Below are 23,902 nucleotides of genomic sequence, written 5' to 3'. Positions count from 1 at the left end.
GCCAAAACACAACAAAGACTCCTTTTGTTGAGTTTTTCCTTCCTCGCTATCATAACTCTATGTTTTTCGAATTGTCGAAACGTCAACTTCTTCCCCTTTCTTTCTATTCATTGAAGTGTCCGAGTACTTTCTTGAATTCTCTTCAGAGAATTATGTTAATTTCTCCTCGTTTGAGTTGACAAATAATCAAGTATAATTTTTTATTCTCTTTAGAGAATTATTTGAGTCTCTTTGTTTGAGAAATCATTTTGAGTGATCAAATGACCATTATTGAATTTTCTTTGGAGAATTATTGGAGTTTCTGTAGATCTAAAAAATTATTACGATAGGTCATTATATCAGATACAAGTGGTATTTATACCATGTTCGAATGGCCTTTGTACCATCAGAGGGTGTATTCTAAACTCATTATCTATTGTGCAAGTAGTAATCGCACAATACAGAACTGAACTATTTTATCCTGGAAGCGACGCAATAATTCAACTGTTTTGCATGATTTTGGATAATGATGTGAAACGTCTTAAAAAGAGCGAATTGTTTTGCGACTCATCCCGATAACTTCTTTTGTGGCTATTTTCAAATTCAAAACTAATAAAATAGAAAATGTGGAATTCGAACCCAGACGCTTACACTTGGAGCATTCTCTTCATTGAGCTAATTCACATTAAATTTGGATGTCCACTTCAAATTTAACTAACATCAACAAAAAGACAAGATTGAGAAACATTTTACTTTATTGGTGACTAAATTGAAATATTCAGTCTCAAAGAAACAAATTGGAAACGTCTTTCAAAATCAAGGAACACTTTAATTGTTTACTCTTTGTATCAATTGGTATTAAATAAAGAACTTCAACTATGCCCATGGCTCATCCTATAGTTGGACACACAAAAGATGTGTTTGCCAAGTTCAAACAAACTTGTTATAGATAGATGATTGAGAGTTTGTCTAATACAAACCTTCTAAAAAAGTTTTAAAATGGACTTTTACTATATTTGGATAAAATATTAAAATCTATAATACTTAAGAAGCAAAATAGAAAAACAATTTTATTAAAATTACAAAAATTGAAAGAAAAGAAACACCATTAGACTTTGTTTTAGATGTACTTCTATGACATTGTTTACGGATGCTGAAACAAAGAAACCTAGTAAACAGAAAGCGTGCGGTTCCTACATCTATATGATCATTTATGAGACACTGTTGTCTGAAGCATTGTTGAGGTAGGAAATTACAAGATCAGCTGCTTTGCACCCCGAGGCAATTGCTCTACCAACTGAAAGTCCACCTCTGTGGTTACCTACAAAATTTCATCATTCATTACTAACATAAATATTTATAATTTAATTAATGTTTGTATATATGCTCAATAACAGAGTGAGATGTTAGTACTCTATAACCACGGGTCAAAGCTTTATTTGTATTTGAACCATTGCATAAGAACTTACCTGCATAGAAAAATCCAGGAAGATCTTTTTCCATCCTGTCAATTGCTTCAAGAACTGACCCGTAGTTATGGCCATATAAAGGAAAGCCTTTCCTCCAGTAGAAATGGCTGTAAATGAGTAGTAGCATTAGAAAAGTATAAAAGTATGTAATCAAAAAAAAAAAGTATAAAAGTAGAGAAAGTTTTGAAAATAAATTGATGACATACTTGACGAATGTGGGCTCCCCCTCTACTCCCAACAGCTTTCTCAGGTCAGAAGTGACAATTTTCTTAAGTTCATCACTGCAGTAAGTAAATGAGCAAATTAGTAACGAAAAGGTGATAGTGAAAAGGAAACAAAAGACAGGGAAAAAAGAGAGTGACAGCATAGAATGGTTTTTGAGAGTGTCTATTGTCACTCCAATATGCCTATTACCATTCATATGTAATCTACTTAGGTAGAATTTTACTAAACTATTTGTTTGATTTCATAGATAAAAATTAGTTAGATGAGAGTTACAATCGACAAGCATGGAGAAGACAATAGACACGTAATATTGATTAGAACAAGAGTATATATAACAATATAGGTACGTTGAAGCTTGAGCAAGTTCCCTATTTCGAGTTCCGCCTATGAAGGTGGTATAGAGGTGCACATCACTGGGTGCTCGATCTGGAAACATCATAGAGGAAAAAAGTGTACCTGTTGTGCAAAATAAGTCAGCAGTTATGGCAGAAACAGTTTGACCTATTTTAGTTTTCTTAAGCAATTGACTTATGGAAGCATTACCGAGGGTTCTAAAACCATTTTGTTGCTCTTTTGAAGGAACCAGAACTCCAAATCCCTCCAGAGGTCTCTTCACATTCTCTTTTTTAAAGGTGGTAATTAAGACCGAGAGTGGCAAATAGGTCACCTACAATAGTTGTTGATTCTGTTAAAAAAAAACAGGAACTAGGCTATAGCATTTTTTATTATCCTTACTAGTGTTGTCGATTGCGGATGGCGGAGAGCCAAAATCCCACCATAACGGCCGCTTTATGGTGCCGTTATAGCGGATTATGGTGGAAAAAACCGTAATATCGGCAGATATTTATTATTGCGGCGAGCCCAAAAACCGTCATGTATATCCGCCATTGCGGTCATGGTGCCGCCATTTGATAACACTTAACAAGTAGTAATTGTATAAGAGGGGCATGATATTGAGAATGTAGCAAGTGTGAGTAGTGTGGGTAATAATCTCACATTGGTTGAAAATGTGGAGACTTGAGCATTTATAAGTGAGAGAACTAACCCACCTATTACCTAAAGGTGTTTGGCGAATATGTGGTGTGTCTCTCACAAAGGTGTTGCTCTAAAAGAAGAAGTCTCATAATGTTCAATGCTCCCTAATGAAAAACACTCCCAACACATGAGATGAAATCTCATAATAAATGTAATCAAATAAATTTTGAAGGAAATCAATTGAAATCAAGGTCAGGCTGAAAATTGTATACCTGGGGAAGAAAATTAAGTGAGAAAGGGGTTCCCTTTTTTGTGATCTGGATGTCTTTGACATTACCTAGAGGAGCCTGTGTCATCAAAAAAACATCAAAAGTTATCAGCAGTAGAAATTAACAATGCAAGACGAGAATATTACTCTGCATGGAAATAAAACCTGAAAACCAAGTCAACGAAAGGCTCATAACGCACTACATGAAAAAATAAAGCAGAATAATGCAATCTTTGTTTTTTTTTTCTTGCTTCAATAATAATGCATAAAAGTCAGTGTAGCTGTTAGAGACTAGGCAGATTTTAAAATGCAGCAATGAAACTTTGACCCAGGTCTCCATTAATAGAGATTCATGGTTGTAACAAGTTTATGACTTAGGTCCCAAAAACTGGTTAGCACATATAAGCTCTGTTTTTGGAAAACTCATGTAAACTTCACTAAAACTGATAAGCTCTCAATTTTCCTAGGGAGTTTACAGGTCTACAATTCTATATTGGTTTGAACTTAAAATATATTTTGTCAATTTTATTTGGTATTTGGTTTCATTATATGTGCTACAATATATTTTGCTCTTAAATGCAAACTTAAGCGTTTAGTATTATTTTGGTTGTGGATCAAATATGTTGTTTGTGTTTATTTAGGTAAAAAATAAAGCAAGTGATAAGAAAAAATCATTAGACAATCAGGTCAAATTAGCTGTTGTTGCGAAGGGAAACTATTATGCAACTTAAGCGTTTAGTATTATTTTGGTTGTGGATCAAATATGTTGTTTGTGTTTATTTAGGTAAAAAATAAAGCAAGTGATAAGAAAAAATCATTAGACAATCAGGTCAAATTAGCTGTTGTTGCGAAGGGAAACTATTATGCCTCAATATGACTTTGTTGTTTCTTTATCACTCTCTTTCCTTTTTCACAATTTCTTTTTGATCTTATAAAGCTACCTATTTAAAAATTTACTTATCCAAGCATACTTTTTAATAACCCTGATTTTTGTCTTGAAATTTTCTAAAGAATGTTAATCTTGATGATATTTGTAAATATAATATTAAGAATATTTGTATATCGAATAGTCCCACATCGACGGTATAATGTAATTAGTTATAATATCTCTATATAAAATAAAGTCTCCGTAATGCTTTTCAAGACACACGGTTTATTCAAATGTCCCTTAGTCTCCTAATTCAACATGGTATCTAGAGTCTGCTAAGAGACAATTCTTTCTTCGTCGTACTTTACCCGGTTGACCCGTCTTCCGGTGAGAATTTTTTTACAAACCGTGTCACCACTCTGGTTTTGCTTCTCACTTTTCATCGGCAGAAACCTCCGCACGTGACAGCACGTCCAACGGTCGATCCCGACAATTTTTCCATCGCTCCACTCTCCATAGGACAATTGTTTCAGATCCGATACTCATGGCTACTTCTCATAACTTTACGCCAAACTACGATGATTTCCTCCGGTGGTATTAGAATTATCAGAACTTAGATTCTACTGCTTCGGTAGCTCACACTGGTAATTCATCTGCTTGTCTCTCTCAATCATCTTCTCTTGGATCTTGGGTCCTTGATTCTGGTGCGTCTCATTGTCCATTTAATTTACTTTCAGTCAGTTGTTTAACTCGTTCTCTTGATTGTAGTGTCACCTTCACTAATAATAATGTTATCCTGCAGGATCGGAGTTCGGGACGGACGATTGGTGTCGGATGTGAGTCTCAAGGCCTTTATTACCTCTTAGTGTCATCTCGGACATGCTCAGCCAAAGATTCTCCACTCACTATCCATGATCAGTTAGGTCATCTCAGTCTTTCCAAACTACATAAGTTGGTGCCAAATTTTGTAAGGGCAAACTGTCATACAACATACGATCATAGGTTTCGATGATGACAAATTACCACCATGGATGAATCGGCATTGTCGATTCCACCTCTACAAAACAAATGCAACATATCACCTATCATATCCTTTTCTATGCTCATCTATTAAAGCAATCTCAATTCTAGTTTTAGAATTGAGGGCAGACGTACCCCGAATTGAGGACGACGGGGGAACTGCCTCATCAAATCTTTGTCTTCTCTATTTTTCAGCATATTTGTTTTTTGGCTTAAAAATAAGTGATTTTTGTATAAGCACTTTTATCAAACCTTGATATTAATTGAGTAAGAAGTTAAAACTCTGTTTCTGAATCCAAAGTACAATAAAATATTGTACTAGACTAATTGGAATCACTTACTCTAGTATATGCTAAATATGAAAAATATGAAAAATATGAAAAATATTGTACTAGACTAATTGGAATCACATATGCCTCTCTGCTCATCAAAAGAACAAAAAGAAACAGGTACGACATGCTAAATATGAAAAATCCTCTAGTATGTCTCATCATGAATTACAAGCTGCATTTGATACTTTACACTGTGAAGCTAAAGAGGCCTTTAAAAGGCTTGCCTCAAATAACCAAATTTTTATCCATTTGGAACAAAAAATTCGAGAATCCGAAAGGAAACTTGAGGCACTCAAAACTTCTATTGTAGAAAGCACAAAAGCAGGTTGTGAGGACCTTAAAAATAGGATAATAAACTTTGGGTGTGATACTTGTTATATTTGGCAAGGTGAAGTAAGAAACCTAAAGACCAAACTTAGCAAAGGCAATCAAAATGTAAATTTCTCTTGTCTTTATTGTTGCAAGAAAGGCCACTCCATTGCTAAATGCAGATTTAGGAGATTCTTAGTTCCTAAAGGCATTTATCAATGGCGGCCCAAATGCAACCATTTCGTTACTCACCATTCAGGACCCAATAAGCCATTGGGTACCTTCTCGTGTTAATTGCATTTCCATAGGTACAATGCCTCGAGACCACCGAGAGAAGATGGGTTCTCGACAGTGGATGCTCAAGGCACATGTCAGGAGACATATCACTCCTCATTGACTTCGTGACTAAGAAGAAAGGATATGTAACCTATGGTGACAACAACCGTGGAGCAATACTAGGTAAATGCAGTGTAGGTAACCCTTCTTCCACTACTATTTCTGATGTATTGCTTGTCGAAGGTCTTAAACACAATCTACTTAGCATCAGTCAATTATGTGACAAAGGATACAATGTATCTTTTTCAAAAGATTGTTGCAAAATTGTACATAATGATGATAAGAAGAGTATGTTTAATGGCCTGCGAGTGAATAATGTCTATATGTTAGACTTGAGGCCCTTGACTAGGCTGGCAATAAAGGATGGAGAGTTTCCAGTGATGATTATATCATCCACATAAACCAAAATCATAATGGTTAAACTGTCAGTATGGAAGAAGAACAAACTGGGATCACATTTACTTGCCTTGAAACCATGTTGCACCAGAGAACCTTCAAGTCTGTCAAACCAGGCCCTGGGGGCCTGTTTTAGCCCATACAATGCTTTATTCAACCTGCAAACCAAAGACCTATCAGCAGCTTCAAACCCAGGGGGCTGAATCATGTATATTTCTTCCTCAAGCACACCATTGAGGAATGCATTGTTAACATCAATCTGCTTAATTGACCATTGATTAGTAACAGCAAGTGTGAGGACTGTTCTAACTGTTACAGGTTTAACAACCGGAGAGAAAGTCTCAGTAAAATCGCTGCCATCCTGTTGATGGAATCCTTTGGCAACCAGTCTTGCCTTGTATTTATTAATAGATCCATCAGGGTTCTCCTTAACCCTAAAGACCCATTTGCAGCCAATGGGCCTTTTTGAATCAGATGGAGACACCAATGTCCAGGTGTGATTCTTCAAAAGAGCATGATACTCATCGCCAGTGTGGGATAGTCAAGGCTTGTTTAATAGATGTAGGCTCCATATGAGTGAGAAGAAGAGTAGGATTAAGCCTAGGTTTAACAATACCACTCTTAGCTCTAGTTTGCATAGAGTGAACATTTTGAGGATGGAGAATAGGAGAGATGGAAGCAGGACTAGCAGAAGAATTAGAGGGAGGTAATGAAGAGGGAGAGATTGCACTTGCTTCTGCAAGATCAGAAAAGATAGCATTAGGGGAGGGTGAACTAGGTTGTGATGAGGCTACAGAAGTGGAAACATTAGAATTAGCAGCAGTAGTGGCTGGAGTATTTACAGAAGCATTCATAGACTGTCCATTAGAGGAAGAGTTTGCAGAATTAACGGGTGAGGAAGGACTGGTTGAAGGAGGAGCAGTAGGACTGTCATGATTTAAGGGAGGGATATGATGGACAGTAGGGGAGGGAAACCAGGACATGGCTGAGGAAGCACTAGAGGGAGTGCTAGGGGAGGAACTAGAAGGAATATGGGAGGTGGAAAACAGGGTAGGATATGGAAATTTTGACTCATGAAACATCACATCTTTAGAGATATAGATGTGACCATCTGCAGCCAAACACTTATAGCCTTTATGCACAGTTGAATAACCTAAAAATACACACTTGTGAGAGTTGTATGGACGAAGAAAAGGGAAGCAAGCGCACCCAAACACACGGAGGCTAGAGTAATCTGGTGACTGATGCATCAATTTGAAATAGGGAGACTTGTTTGGGAGAGAAGGACTAGGCAGCCTATTGATAAGATAAGCTGCAGTGACAAATGCATGATTCCAATACTTGAGAGGCATATTGGAATGAGCAAGCAAGGCTAGACCTGTTTCAACTATATGACGATGTTTTCTTTCAACTATACCATTTTGATGGTGAGTGTAGGGACAAGTAAACCTGTGAATGATGCCCAATTCAGTGAGGTGCTTAGTGAGGGGTTTGAATTCACCACCACCATCACTTTGAACAGTTTTGATCTTGCAATTAAACTGGAGTTCTACCATAGATTTGAAGTGAAGGAATTGGGTGAGAGTATCAGATTTCAGCCTAAGAGGAAACACCCATACAAATCTAGAGTGTGCATCAACACATGTGAGAAAGTAGGAGTAGCTACCTTAGGAAAGAATGGGTGCAGGACCTCATAGATCACACACAACAAGTTCAAATGGGTTATGATAAACTGTAGTGGACAGAGATGAAGGGAGTCTGTGTGATTTGCCAAGACAGCAGGCAGAACATAAATCAAGGGAAGGTTTGTGAGGGATAGGAATATTGCAGGCCTTAAGAATTTCTATAAGAACATAATGATGAGGGTGCCCAAGTCTTGTATGCCATAGAGCATACTTGCTAGTGGCAATAGGGGAATGGCAGGTCATTGAATGAGCTATGTTAGAAGGATTAGAGTGAGAGACATTAACAATAGGATTCAATGTACTGAGAGAATTAGGAATACTTTTATTTATATAAGAGCCAGAATTACAAGAGGGAAACCAGTTGCAAGTGGCAACTGTATTACAAGAGAAATTAGAGTTTAAGCTAAGTCTATTACAAGAGCTAAGGCTAGAACTAAAAGACTTGAACTGAGACCTGGACTGAGATGGAGTAGAGGAGGAAGGTGAGGAAAGATTGACAAATCTGTAGAGTCCATCAGCTCCAACAGTGCCACTAAGAAGAACTTTAGAAGAATCCTGCGATTTTACAAGACAAAATTGAGGATGAAACTCAAAGAAAACGTGATTGTCTTGTGCAAATTTACTGACACTCATAAGATTTTTGGTGATATGTGGCACAAGCAAGAGATTGTTTAGGATTAGGGATGAATTGGAATAATTAGACAAAGGAAACTTCATAGAGCCTATAGAATTGATAAACAAACCTTGACCATTTCCCATAAACACCTGTTCTGCACCAGACAAGGAGGAAGCATCAGACACATTTGAAGCATCAGGAGTAACATGATGAGACGCACCTGAATCAGGGTACCACCACTGATTGTTAAAACTATGGTCAAATCCTGCTAGAAAAGCTTGTGGTTGCTGCTGCCTGGGTGGTGTTGGCCGTGGAGTGGGAGGATATCCAAAGGATGGATGAAATGAGGGACGTGGAGCCAATGTGTAAGGATTGAAGGGAGCTCGTGGAGCTGAGTAAGCAGGTGCTCCAGAGTAAGTGTAACGGTGATAGCACACGGAGGCATCGTGTCCAGGTTTATGGCAAATCTGACAAGGAACCTTTCCAAACGACCACCACCGCGACCATAACGACCACCACCGCGACCATGTCTACCTCCACGAGAACCAGAAGTGCGACACTGAAGATGGTGGAGCTTGAGCCATATTAACAGATATCGGTTCAGTGATCACAACCTTGCGATTCTTCTCAAGTCGCGATTCATGCGCAAGGAGACTGGACTCAAGTTCATCAAGAGAACACAAGTCGTCTTTACTGTTGATCGCAACAACAATAGGATCGTAGTCCTCAGGAAGAGCATCAAGAACTACCTCAATAAGATTACAGAGAGGAACTGGATCTCCGATGGACACCAACGCTTCGCTGATGTCACGAACATGAACAACGAAGTCAGTGATGGAGCGCAAACCTTTTCTCAGATTGCGAAGATCAGATCGCAACTGTCGCGCTTTGGTGGTAAGCAGAGTATTGAAGTAGCGGTGAATCTCCGACCAAACTTGCCATGAGTAGGTGCAGTCGACGAGTTTGGGAAGAAGAGAGTCGGAAATAGTGGAGAGCAACCAGGTGCAAATAAGCGCATTCTGTTGTTCCCAATCAAGATAGTCAGGATTAGGACCGCCGGTGACTGGATCGGCACCGGGAAGAAGACGCGGTGGAACGCACGGTACCGTAACGAACCGTTGAAGACGATGACCACGAATCACGCCTTCAATCTGTTGTTTCCATTGTTTAAATTTTTTCTCATCTAATTTGACGGAGATGAGATGTGAAAGTTTCACATGAGATGAAGGGAAAGCACCATCAGTGCTGAACGGTGACGCCATGGAAGCGTTGAGATCGAGAAAGAAAAAAAAAGCTCAAGATACCATGTTAAGAGGATAAGCAAGGAGAAAAGAAGAAATTATGTTATTGTATTTCTCAAGAATGCATAGTACAGAGGATCCATATATATAAGGAATTGATAAGCTAGGCACTAACAAATTCTATGTCAGTTGTACAGCACTAACAAATTCTAATACAGCTATACTTTGTGATAACACATAATATAAACCCTATAACAAACTCTATACAAAAGCATCTCTAATACAAGAAAGTACTCCCACACCTTTTCCGGCAGTTATTAATGTCCCGCCTACCACTATCCCCCATCAGTCTAGGGCTCCTGACCCACCCACTTCTCGACCACTTCAAACATATCAGCATCGTCACCCAACGCCTGTCGTCCCTGTCCCTGAGGTCATACCTGTCCCTGAGGGCATTGCAGACTCTCCTCCGACGCCTCCGCCATCACCGGATATGATCCTGCAACCTGAGTCTGATCTTCCGATTGCCCTTCGAAAAGGTATACGTCAAACACAAAATCCTTCTCCACATTATATTGATTTATGTTATCATCGTCTTTCCCCTTTGCAGTATACTTGTTTGTCTTCTTTGTCTTTTGTTTCTATTCCTAAAACTCCATGTGAAACATTATCTCACCCTGAGTGGAGGCAAGCAATGATTGATGAAATGTGTGCTCTTCAAAGCAGTGGTACCTGGGAACTGGTTCCTCTACCCCATGGGAAATCTTTAGTTGGTTGTCGTTGGCTTTATACAGTGAAGGTTGGTCCATATGGTAAGATTGATCGATTTAAAGCTCGCTTGGTAGCCAAAGGATACACTCAGATTTTTGGATTGGATTATAGTGATACCTTCTCGCCTGTAGCCAAGATGGCATCTGTTAGACTTCTTCTAGCCATTGCAGCCATTCGACATTGGCCTCTTCATCAACTTGACATCAAAAATGTTTTTTTACATGGTGATCTGGAAGAGGAAGTATATATGGAGCAACCACCTGGATTTGTTGCTCAGGGGGAGTCATCGAATATGGTGTATAGGTTACACAGGTCTCTTTATGGTCTTAAGCAATCTCCGAGAGTTTGGTTCGGCAGATTCAGCACTATAGTACAACAGTTTGGTATGGTCCGTAGTGAAGCTGACCATTCTGTTTTTTATCGTCACTCAGTCCAAGGGTGTATTTATCTTATTGTGTATGTAGATGATATTGTCATAACTGGTAGTGATCAGCAGAGTATACTCCAGTTAAAGCAACATCTCTCAAATCAATTTCAGACAAAAGATCTTGGTAAACTTCGTTATTTCTTGGGTATTGAGATAGCCCAATCTATAGATGGTTTGGTGATTTCTCAACGGAAATATGCTATGGATATTTTGGAAGAAATAGGTTTGTTGAATGTTACACCAGTTGATACTCCTATGGATCCAGGTGTCAAACTACTACCCAATCAGGGGGAGTCTCTGTCTGACTCAGGAAGGTATAGAAGATTGGTTGGAAAGTTGAATTATCTCACAGTCACTCGTCCAGACATTTTTTTTGCAGTTAATGTGGTAAGTCAGTTCTTAAACTCCCCTTGTCAGGAACACATGGATGCTGTTATCCGGATTCTGAGATACATCAAACGTGCTCCAGGAAAAGGTCTAGTGTATGAAAATAAAAGACATACTCAGATAGTTGGATACTCCGATGCTGATTGGGCAGGGTCACCCATTGATAGACGATCCACCTTTGGGTATTGTGTACTTGTTGGAGGTTACCTTATATCCTGGAAAAGTAAGAAACAAAACGTAGTTGCAAGATCAAGCGTCGAGGCAGAGTATAATAGGGCCATGGCAATGACAACATGTGAACTTATTTGGTTAAAACAGTTGCTCAAGGAACTTCAAATTGAAGAAGTAAGACCAATGACACTTATTTGTGATAATCAAGCCGCATTGCACATTGCTTCAAATCCAGTCTTCCATGAGAGGACCAAACATATTGAGATAGACTGTCACTTTGTCAGAGAGAAAATCGAATCAGGTGACATCGTCACAAACTTTGTCAACTCTAATGATCAATTGGTAGACGTGTTTACAAAATCTCTGCGAAGCCCTAGAACTAATTATATATGTAACAAGCTTGGTGCATTTGACTTATATGCTCAAGCTTGAGGGGGAGTGTTGATATTTGTAAATATAATATTAAGAATATTTGTATATCGAATAGTCCCACATCGACTATATCATGTAATTAGTTATAATCTCTCTATATAAAATAAAGTCTCCGTAGTACTTTTCAAGACACAAGGTTTATTCAAATGTCTCTTAGTCTCCTAATTCAATGGAGCTGCATTGTTGAAGTATTATTATTTTAACAATATTATATTCTATATAAGTCATAAATATGGGTCTTTTACTATTATTTTTAATATTAGATCAACTCTTTCGAGTTTACATAGTATCTTTGAGTGGGCCAAGACTCTCAAGTATGACAACCTCGGGTTTTAGTATAGGTGTAACATATTCTCAGTGAAGATTGCTGCAAATACCAATAGTAATTAATTATTGAAATGTGTGAAAGAGAGAGTTTGTCCAAGACATGAAAAAAGAGAGAATTTTTTAAATACCAATTGTAACATATTCTCTCTTTTTATGCCTTGGGTAAACCCAAACTCAAGGAAAAAATACATTTGTTTATTTGAATTTTGATCCAACTTTTTGTAAGCCGGTTAGAGAGAGCTGTTATTTTATTTTATTATTTTTTCAACCGTCAAGAAAAGAGCAATTGTAACAACAATGCATGGTTTTTGTTATGTTGGGTCTTTATAATTTATTTGGATCTGAACATGTACAAGCCAGACCTTTCCCTGAATTATGTTCGCTTGTTGGTCATATTAACATTTTCATGCATAATTTGCAGTATTCAGGGAAAGAACAAAACGGAAAAAGAAGTGAAACCATACTAACCGTCATAATTACTGCATCAACATCTTGAGTTTTTTTGTTAGAAGTACAAGTAATTGACCAGTTTTCCGATGAGGAACTTCCATCATGACTGTAAGCTAGTGTCAAAACCTTTGCATTTAATGTAAGGTCATCTTTGCCAATCTCTTTGCACAATGTATCAGTCAGTGTCTGTGCTGGATACACAGTTAAACAAATGAGATGAAAGATATGTATTAACAAGATTAACACAGTATTCAAATGGTGAATGGCTCTAATCAGGCACAGGATAAGGTTTCCTAGAAGGAGAAATATTTGCACAATGATTCAATACCTGCATCCCACCATGAAAAGAAAATGAACCACGCTGGTGCTTGTTTTTTCTTGATGCATCTTTAGTTTCTCCAGTTTTGTTCCTTTTGCCAAATAAGCTGGATTGTAAAGCCCCTGATATAATGGAGCCAAACCTGAAACATCCACCATATAGTAAGCAAGAAACTAAAAAAGCAAATTATATCTTACACTCCTAGGGAGACTCTTAGTGGCCCGTAATTCATGGATATTAGAGAAGAATACTCTATAAGCCCAAAAATGAGGATGAAACTATTTGGTTGAGAAGAGAGAGGGAGGGGAATAAATTCGTTTGAGAAGAGACGGAGGAAAAACAAAAGTACACGTGGCAATTAGATAGTGGAGGGAGAGATATGTTCATTTTCTATATAAGAGGAGAGGTGGTGATCAGTGTAGGGGAAAATGAGAAGAGGAATAAGTGCGTAATTTGGGATATTAATTGAGAATAGAAGTTGATCCTTTCTCAGAATAGGGGTTATTCTTCTGTTTTCCGTTTACTAGTTTGAGCCTGTAACAGAGATTTTCCCTCCCGTTATTAAGTGTATTTTCATATTCATATCAGTTCAGCTTGTATGTCAATGTCTGGTACCGAAGAGACTCTTCTACAGCTCCCATACTCAAATTTTAATTGCTTGCCGCCGTAAGACTAAAATATGCAGAATGCTCAAATATTTTAAGGGTGACTTTCTACCTAATCATGCAATGGGATAGGACTGTTGTTGCTATGTTTTGGATTCAGTGGCTTCCAGTAGGTTAAAGTTGTTGCAAATAATCAGGACAAGACTCTATTTGAGGGCATAAGCCCAAGTACCAAAGTTTAATACTACGTGAAAACAAAATTATCTATTTGAAGTAGCTCGGAAGACAAACATCACAACCACGATTCAATTATAACTAAAAACTTTTAACACGGGCACTTTCAAAATATATCAAAAGCAAACTCTTGATTTATTCAAAAAGAAGATATAACATATAAATAGATCAACTAAAAGGAAAAAACTACAGGGAAATCCATGATCATAATTTATTATTGTTAAGAGTCCCACATCGGACAATCTATGACCTGAACGTGTATTTATAAGTGGGGGCAATTCTCATCCTACAAACCAGTTTTGTAGGATTGAGTTAGGCCCAACCTACATCTGAAGGGATAGGATAGTGTAAATATAGAACCAGTGAGTCGTAGGAAGACTTCCTTAACTAGGTCATATTTTTCATGATATCATAACCTATCTATCCTTAACTCTAAGAGAATCATATCATTAAAATGTTTTTTTTCATCTACTCATTACAGGGAATCTTAATCAAATAATGCTAAGCATTCTAAGGGAAATATGGAATCCAACAAAAGGAAAACTCTCCAAATTAAGCTAAGGGAATCAAATACAGAGAATCTGAAGGCCTACATCATGGGACTGACTAGAAACCGAAGGAATCCATCACTTACGAGTATGGAAAGGTCTTAGATTTCCTGAATATCCTAGTGCAGAAGGATGCCATAACAGCTTTGGCACAATTTTACGATCCTACATTGAGATGCTTCTAGTTCCAGAATTTTCAGATAGCTCCCACTATTGAGGAATTCAGCAAAATCACGAGGTCTTCCAAGCCTACAAGTGGTCCTTTCAAGATGGTGGGGTATACCCCCACACTAGAAGAAATGGTTAATTATCTTGATATCTATGCTTATGACTTAAAGATCAACTTAAAGGTTCGTGGAGATTTCAGAGGGTTTCCTAAGGACTACCTAGAAGAGAAGGCTATGAACTTTGCAACCTCCAATAATTGGGATTCCTTGGACACCATCATGGTGCTTCTTATCTTTGGGTTGATTTTGTTCCCTAGTGAAGAAAATTTCTTGGACCTAATAGCAGTAAATGTATTCTTAGCTGTGAAAATTGGGGACGAGGATCCTACACACGCACTTCTTGCAGACGTGTATTATACCTTTCATCAAAGGTATGTAAAGAAGGGGGGGTACAATGCTATGTTGTGCTCCTCTGCTTTACAAATGGTTTATCTCCCACATAGCACAGGATATGTCTACCGTTGAAATCGTGAATGGACGTAAGTGGGCCCAATATTTGGTTTCACTCACGGACAAAAATATCATATGATATCCTCAAATCCTTCACCGTGATGATATGATTATGAGTTGTGGAAACTTCCCGAATGTATCTCTCATAGGTACCTGGGAAGGTTTTATCTTGCAGAATACAACCACGGAAGATCCAACTCTTTTGAAAGGTATTCACGTCTGGAAAAATATCAATCGAGGAAGAAGCAGCCTAAAAAGGCCTAGAGATGAGTCTGCCATACCTTATGCTGAGTGGATTAAGGAAAGGGTACGCAAATTGAAATTGTCCTTTACTCTCGAACGCCTAGTTGTAATAAGGGCCCCCGAATCAGTCATGGTTTCCATGGAAGAAGTGGAAGCACTTAACGCAACTATCCTTCAACTTAGAAGGGAAAAGGAAGAACTAGAAGGAAACTTTACCAAGTTTCGTGTGAGAAGAGCACTCTAAGTAGAGACCTCGATCAAGCTCTGGAACAACTTGAGAAGAGCAAGGAAGTAGCTAGAAAGGAGGAAGACGAGAAAGAACGAGTATACATTGAGCTTGAGGTCGTCAGTTCAAGACACACAAGAGAGAGTTAGATAAAGCTTGGCGTCAAAGCGACGAATGGAAGGAGATTTGGATGAGGGAAGGGTTTGAAGCCCGCACCCAAGGTCTGGAAGCAGAAGTCCAAAGTCTGGTCACTGCCCTTCAGGAAGTTAAAGCTCAGTCCTTAGATGAACAACGTCGAATGAGGGAAGCTGAAAGATTACTCTCTATACGTCGGTCTGAGTGGAGAGAGGCATACGAAGAAGTCAAAAGACAAATGGATCTCCTGGATAAAGCATACGAAGAGATAAGGGAGTGGGGGACATGGAGAACCAGAACCAAGCCATGTCGAAAACCATTGAAGAAGACAAAGGCATCATGCTGGAGCTCAAAAGGAAGTCAGACCAACATAGGAAAGAATTTATGAAGCTAGCCATATTGTCAAATGACTTGATTGATGAGATACCTAGAAGCTTGAAGGTAGCAGAAGCCATGATGGAGGTGCTCAGGCCCCACAAGGAGATTTATGACTTCATCAAATTATGCAGATACATGGTGGATGAGTTTAGGGTTAGAATAAAAAGACGTTAGATTTTCTCCTTGTAATGTTGCTTAATTTGTGCGTTTCCCTTCTGTTAATTTTGAACAAGCTTTGTTTTCGTTGTTTTCATTCACTTATGGAATAAATGAGTGTTTGGATTCCCATTATTAACTCTTATTTTGTTTATGTTGATATGTATATATATGTATATATAGAAAGAGAATATTTTCTAGAATATTCCTTAGTGTACTCTATAATAGAATAAAATAACTAAGTAATTAATAGTATGAGTTGTACTTTTTTCCTATATAATAGATCTTCTGTAGTGCTATTTAGACATACGATTTAACCTAAATGTCTTTTAGTCTCTCCTAATTCAATATGTTATCTAGAGCCTACTAAGAGGCATCTCTTCGTCGTGCTTTACCCGGTTAACCCACTGTCTTCCGGTGAGAAAAAAAAATTGCAAAATCGTGTCATCAGTCCGGTTTGTCTCTCACCTCTCAAAATTTTGAGATAAAACCACCTTGCTGCCGCTACTGCCGTAACTGTTCCGACAACCTTCTGGCGACGTTTCGGAAAACTGACCCCACCATCCGACTCGCCTCCCTCTGATCCAGCCATCGCACTTTCCCCCGCCGCAACTTCACGCGCCATCACTGTTCCCGTGCGTGGGCTTCATGTGCGGCCTCCAACTAGCACGTGATCGCGCGTCCGCTGCCTGATCCGCCCGTTTTTCCTGGCCGCCCCACTCGGCTCTCTCCATCGGTCACAGATCCGGTCTCCGTTTTTCATATCGACTCTCGGAAATTTGTGCTCCAGTACAAACAACCCTGGTTTTGTTTCTTTAAGCCATGAGAGACGTTGATTCCGTCTGGTTTACTAAAGTTCCGCTTATCCCATGTGAAAAACTAATCGGATCAACCAACTGCAACATATGGGCTCGTGTTGCCGATATGTGGTTTCATGGTCAGGGATATGAAGATCACCTAACCACAAAATTGGTTGATATTGTCGCCGCCAAACTCGCTAAATGGAAGAAAACGGATGTCTCTCTGTGTACTGTGTTATGGTTTTGCATTTCACCTAACCTCCAAGCGTGGTATCAAGTTTTCTCCACTTGCAATGAGGTTTGGAAAAAGGCTAAGAAAGTTCTCCAACGACGTTCATTGTCTATACAGTGTCATCCTCAAACTCGACACACTGAAGTTGCAAAATATGGATATGCAAGCCTATCTAAGTAAGCTTGATGCCTTGAAAGTGAGTTACGCGACCCTCATGCCTTATGCAAAAGATGTAACAGCTCATTCCGAACAACAGAGTAAATTTTTCATGGTCATGGCACTTAAAGGACTACCACCAGAACTCGAGTTCGTTCGTAATCAGATTTTATCAGGTACTACCGTTCCTAACTATGATGCAGTTAGTGAACAACTGTTGCGCTTGTCTACACCTCATACGTTTGGTCCTGTTTCCCTCCATCTATTGTTGCTCTGACACCAGGTGACACTGTTGCCTTTGCATCTCTTGGCAACAATCAGAGTCGCCTTCGAGGAGGATCATCCAACTCCAAACATCGTCCCTAGTGTGACCATTGTAACCGACTTGGACATACTATCGACCATTGCTGGAAGTTACATGACAGACATCCACGCCAGGTAAATGCAGCTCAAATTGATAACTCAAACTATGCAAACTTCACCTTCTATTCAGAATCCTACGCCAAGCTACGAAGAGTTTCTCAAGTGGTGTCAGATTAATCAGACCTCTAGTTCCACGGCTTCGGTTGCACACACTGGTAATTCATTTGTTTGCTTCTCTTAATCATCTCCTCTTGGTCATTGGGTCCTCGATTCCGGTGCGTCCGATCATGTTACCGATAATAAATGTCTTTTCTCTTCCATCTCTACATTTGGTTTCTTACCGAGTATAATTGCCGTAAATGGTTCTCAAACCCGATCTCAAGGAATTTGTACTGTTTAAACTCTACCATCTCTCTATGTTACTTCTGTCTTATATGTACCTAATTACCCATTTAATTTAGTGTCAGTCAGTCGTTTAACTCGTTCCCTTAATTTTTCATCACCTTTACTAATAGTAATGTTACTCTACAGGATCGGAGTTCGGGACAGATGATTGGCGTCGGATGTGAGTCTCAAGGCCTCTACTACTTCTCTACGTCATTTACCACGTGTTCCACCACAGATTCTCCACTCATCATTATACATGCGCAGTTAGGTCATCCATGTCTTCCCAAGCTACAAAAGTTGGTGCCTAGTCTATCTAAATTATCCAATTTACATTGTGAGTCTTGTCAATTAAGGAAACATACTCGTAGTCACTTTCCAGATCGAGACAATAAACGGGTTGCGTCCCTTTTTGCTTTAGTTCACTTCGATGTTTGGGATCCCTCGCGTACCGTGTCTACTTTTGAGTCTAGATATTTTGTAACTGTTATTGATGATTTTTCACGTTGCACATGGCTATTTTTAATGAAGAACGGGTCTAAATTGTTTTCTATTTTTGAACAATTTATCGAGAAATAAGAACCCAATTTGGTTTGTCCATTCGTACCTTAAGAAGTGACAATGCATGTGAATATTTATCCCAACAATTTCAAACTTTTATGTCATCCAATGGTATTCTGCACCAAACATCTTGCCCTCATACACCCCAACAAAACAGGGTAGTCGAACGCAAAAATCGACATCTTGTAGAAACCACTCGGACCCTACTTTTCCATGGTAATCTTCATCTCTGGTTTTAGGGGGATGCGGTGCTCACGGCATGTTACCTCATTAAATCGCATGCCCTCATTTGTCCTTAATAATAAAATCACTCATTCAATCTTGTTTCCAAACTCTCCTCTCCACCCAATTCCTCCTCAAATATTCGGATCTACGTGTTTTGTACACAATCTCTCCCCTGGTCTTGATAAACTAGTAGCTTGATCACTAAAGTGTGTCTTTCTTAGTTATCATCGTTCCCAAAAGGGTTATTGTTACTATTCTCATGCTCTACATCGATACCTCGTATCAGCCGATGTTACCTTCTTCGAGTTTGTTTCATATTACGAGTTAAGCCAAGTATCTCTGAAACCTCTTCAAGAAAGTATTCTCACACCTCTTCCGGAAGTCCCATTTATCAATATCCCCCATCCTTTTAGGGAACCTGACCCACTATATACCCCTACGGTTGACCTCCCCACTTCTCACTCACTTCAAACATATCAGCGTCGTCACCCAACGTTTGTTGTACCTGTCCCTGAAGTCATACTTGTCTCTGAGGTCAATGCAGATTCTCCTTCGACGCTCTCGTCATCACCGGATCCAATCCTACAACATGAGTCTGATCTTCCGATTGCCCTTTGAAAAGGTATACGTCAAACACAAAATCATTCTCCATATTATATTGATTTATGTTATCATCGTCTTTCCCCTTTGCAGTATACTTGCTTTTCTTCTTTGTCTTCTATTTCTATTTCTAAAACTCCAGGTGAAGCATTATCTCACCCTGAGTGAAGGCAAGCAATGATTGACGAAATGTGTGCTCTTTAAAGCAGTGGTACCTCGGAACTGGTTCCTCTAGCCCATGAAAAATCTTTAGTAGGTTGTCGTTTACTTTATACAGTGAAGGTTGGTCCGTTTGATAAGATTGATCAATTTAAAGCTCGATTAGTAGCCAAAAGATTCACTCTGACTTTTGGGTTGGATTATAGTGATATCTTTTCACCTGTAGTCAAAATGGCATCTGTTAGACTTCTTCTAGCCACTGCAGTCATTCGACATTGACCTCTTCATCAACTTGACATCAAAAATGTTTTTTTACATGGTGATCTTGAAGAGGAAGTATATATGGAGCAACCTCCTGGGTTTGTTGCTCAGGGGGGAGTCATCGAATATGGTTTGTAGGCTACACAGGTCTCTTTATGGTCTTAAGCAATCTCTGAGAGCTTGGTTTGACAGATTCAGCACTGTAGTACAACAATTTAGTATGGTCCGTAGTGAAGCTGGTCATTCTGCTTTTTATCGTCATTCAGTCTATGGGTGTATTCATGGTAGTCAAAATCGCGATCCTACTCGTAGGATCGTACGATTTTACGATCTTACAACTATCCACCGTGCCAGAGGATGATCAGAATCGTTTTTTGGTAGGCACGGGCAGAATCGCCGTGATAACACGTGAAAACGGTAGAATCGCCGTTTCGGTTGAAAAAATCCGTTTTTGTTTAAAGCCCCCTTTAAAAAATTATTTTTTAAATCTGAAACGATTCATTTCATTTTCAGCCTAATAACTAGGGTTTAAGAGTAATTAATATTCAGCCACCAAATAATTATGAATTTATTCCACTTCCCAAAATATAGTATGATTAGGGTAACTTCCCAAAATATATTTATTCATTCCAATTTATTCACATTAAACTATTTCACCTCTCTCCATTTAAATAAATCTGTTGTCTCACTCTATCTATCTTCTCTTTCACGTCTATTAAAAAAAATCCAACATTTCTCCATGGCTTCAAGTTCTGCTGTTGGAACTTTAGTTGTTGGTGCTTTCACTGCTCCCCCTGCAATTGCACCACCACCACGCCAGAAAACACTACCAAGTTCTACTGTTTTGAATGTTGTGGTGTTTTGGAATTGTCTTGAATTAGTTTTAATGAATATTATCCTATGAAATTTCAGTTTTTAAAAGTAATTTTAGTGTTATTTGAATTTTATTTTTATATTATGTAGTGTCATATGCATATTATTAATCCATATGCAAAATATATGTGAATTTTTAAATTTGGTAGGATCTTACGATCCGTGTTACGATCCCCCGATTCATGATCTAATTATCCCAACCCGATCTTGCGTAGGATCTCGAGTTTGACTACCTTGGGTGTATTTATCTTATTGTGTATGTAGATGACATTGTCATAACTGTTAGTGATCAGCAGGGAATACTCCAGTTGAAACAACATCTCTCGAAACAATTTCAGACAAAAGATCTTGGTAAATTCAGCTATTTCTTGGCTATTGAGGTAGCCCAATCTAAAGATGGTTTGGTGATTTCTTAGTAGAAATATGCTTATGAATATTTTGGAAGAAACGGGTTTACTAAATGTTAAACCATTTTATACTCCTACGGATCCAAGTGTCAAACTACTACCCAATCAGGGGGAGCCTCTATCTGACTCTGGAAAGTATAGGAAATTAGTTAGAAAGTTGAATTATCTCAATCACTCGTCCGGACATTTCTTTTGCAGTCAATGTGGTAAGCCAATCCTTAAATTTCCCTTGTCAGGAACACATGGATGTTGTTATCCGGATTCTGAGATACATCAAATATGCTCCAAAAAAAGGTCTTGTGTATGAAGATAAACGACATACTCCGATGCTGATTGGACAGGGTCACCCATTGATAGACTAAACGATCCAATTTTGGGTATTGTGTACTTGTTGGACGAAACCTTATATTCTGGAAAAGTAAGAAACAAAATGTAATTGCAAGATCAAGCGTCGAGGCAGAGTATAGGGTTATGACAATGCCAACATGTGAACTTATTTGGTTAAAGTAATTGCTCAAGGAACTTCAAATTGAAGAAGCAAGACCAATTACACTTATTTGTGATAATTAAGTTGCATTGCTCTTTGCTTCAAATCCAATCTTCCATGAGAGGACCAAACATATTGAGATAGATTGTCACTTTGTCAGAGAGAAGATCGAGTCAGACGACATTGTTACAAGCTTTGTCAACTCTAATGATCAATTGGCATACGTGTTTACAAAATTCCTACGAAGTCGCAGAATCAATTATATATGTAACAAGCTTGATGCATTTGACTTATTTGCTCAAGCTTGAGGGGGAGTGTTGATATGTATATATGAATAAATAGAAAGAAAATATTCTCTAAAATATTCCTTAGTGTATTCTAGAATAGAATAGTGCATTCTAGAATATAATAGGATAATTATGTAATTAATAGTATGAGTTGTACTTTTTTTTCTACATAATACATCTTTTGTAGTACTATTCAAACACGGTTTAACTTAAATGTCTTTTAGTCTCTTTTAATTCAATAATATGCATATATGTATATATAGAAAGAGAACATTCTCTAGAATATTCTTTAGTGTATTCTAGAATAAAATAGGATAACTATGTAATTAATAGTATGAGTTGTACTCTTTTCCTATATAATACATCTTCTGTAGTGCTATTTAGACACACGGTTTAACCTAAATGTCTCTTAGTCTCTCCTAATTCAATAGTTTACAATAAATATATGATTGAGATTCCTTCAAATAAAAGTAAAAACATTTTCGTCTACATACTCATGCATTATCGAACTACTTTTATAAATCAAACTAATCTTAACATTTTTGCAAACTAAATTGGTTGGCTAGCGTCACGTCTTATCGATCAATAATTTCAATCAAAAACTAAAATCAATCTAAACACATCCAATATTATTTTCTCTGTCCTTGTACATTGAGACCTTTTGCTACCCTTCACCGTACTTTACCCGGTTGACCCATTGTCTTCCGGTGAGAAATTTTTGAAAAACTATGTCATAACTCCAATTTGCCTTCCATACATTGTCGCGACTCATCCCGACATCAATTTTCAAAATTCTCCAGTCACCACCGCACTGCTGCCGTCGTCGCTACTGTTCCCGACGACCTCCTCCGATCCGGCCGTTTCCCACTTTTTCACCGGCTGAATCACACACGGCCATACGCGCCGCCACTTAAACCGCACGTGACAGCACGTCCTGCGGTCGATCCAAGCAATTTTTCCACTACCCCACTCGCCACCTTGCAACTGTTTCAGATCTGGTCTCAGATTTTATTTTCAACTTGCGGAAATTGTGATCCAGTTCAAGCCGAGTCTTTTCGCCCGGTCCGCGTAATATTTTCTCTCTTCAAATACTCATGGCTACTCCTCCGAACTTTACGCCAAACTACAATGATTTCCTCAGGAGGTATCTGGATTATCAGAACTCAGATTCTATTGATTCGGTAACACACACTGGTAATTCATCTGTTTGCCTCTCTCAATCATCTTCTCTTGGACCTTGGATTCTTGATTCTGGTGCGTCTGAACATGTTTACCGGTAATAAAAAAAAAATCCTTTTCCCTCTACCTCTGATTTCTTACCTACTATAATTTCTGCCAATGGTTCTCAAACCCGATCCGAAGGGATTGGTATTATTCAAATTTTACCTTCTGTCTTTATTACTTTTGTCCTTTATGTACCTAATTGTCCATTTAATTTACTTTCAGTCAGTCGTTTAACTCGTTTTCTTGACTGTAGTGTCACCTTCACTCACAATAATGTTACCCTGCAGGATCGGAGTTCGGGACGGACGATTGACGTCGGATGTGAGTCTCAAGGCCTTTATTACCTCTTAGTGTCATCTCAGACATGCTCAGCCAAAGATTCTCCATTCACTATCCAAACTCAGTTAGGTCATCCTAGTCTTTCCAAACTACATAAGTTGATGTCGAATTTACCGAAGGTATTTAATTTACCTTTTGAGTCGTATTAGTTAGGGAAACTCACTCGTAGTCAATTTCCCAATCGAGTCAATAAACGAACGTCATCCTTTTTTGCTTTAGTCCACACCGATGTTTGGGGTCCCTCGCGTACTGTCTCTACTCTTGAGTCTAGGTATTTTATCACCTTTATTGATGATTTTTCACGTTGCACGTGGTTATTTTTAATGAAGAATAGATCTT

General features: G+C 38.5%; 1 protein-coding gene across 1 annotated transcript in view; it reads right to left on the bottom strand.

Moving 5' to 3' along the window:
* Positions 1–1,036: 1,036 nt before the first annotated feature.
* The window catches only part of LOC127128129 (protoporphyrinogen oxidase 2), a 35,992-nt gene continuing 13,126 nt past the window's right edge, over positions 1,037–23,902 (bottom strand). The window contains exons 11-18 of the mRNA XM_051057375.1: positions 13,013–13,145; positions 12,703–12,870; positions 2,921–2,995; positions 2,217–2,340; positions 2,021–2,129; positions 1,655–1,729; positions 1,449–1,555; positions 1,037–1,300 (exon numbers count right to left, since the gene is read on the bottom strand). Coding sequence (XP_050913332.1) covers positions 1,191–1,300; positions 1,449–1,555; positions 1,655–1,729; positions 2,021–2,129; positions 2,217–2,340; positions 2,921–2,995; positions 12,703–12,870; positions 13,013–13,145 — 901 coding nt within the window. The 3' untranslated portion in view covers positions 1,037–1,190. The remainder of the gene's footprint in view (positions 1,301–1,448; positions 1,556–1,654; positions 1,730–2,020; positions 2,130–2,216; positions 2,341–2,920; positions 2,996–12,702; positions 12,871–13,012; positions 13,146–23,902) is intronic.

Source organism: Lathyrus oleraceus, chromosome 3 (genome assembly GCF_024323335.1).
Source record: "Lathyrus oleraceus cultivar Zhongwan6 chromosome 3, CAAS_Psat_ZW6_1.0, whole genome shotgun sequence".
In the NCBI taxonomy this organism is placed as follows: domain Eukaryota; kingdom Viridiplantae; phylum Streptophyta; class Magnoliopsida; order Fabales; family Fabaceae; genus Lathyrus; species Lathyrus oleraceus.
Note: the sequence above shows the minus strand (reverse complement) of the source record. Positions and strands in the feature narration are given on the sequence as shown.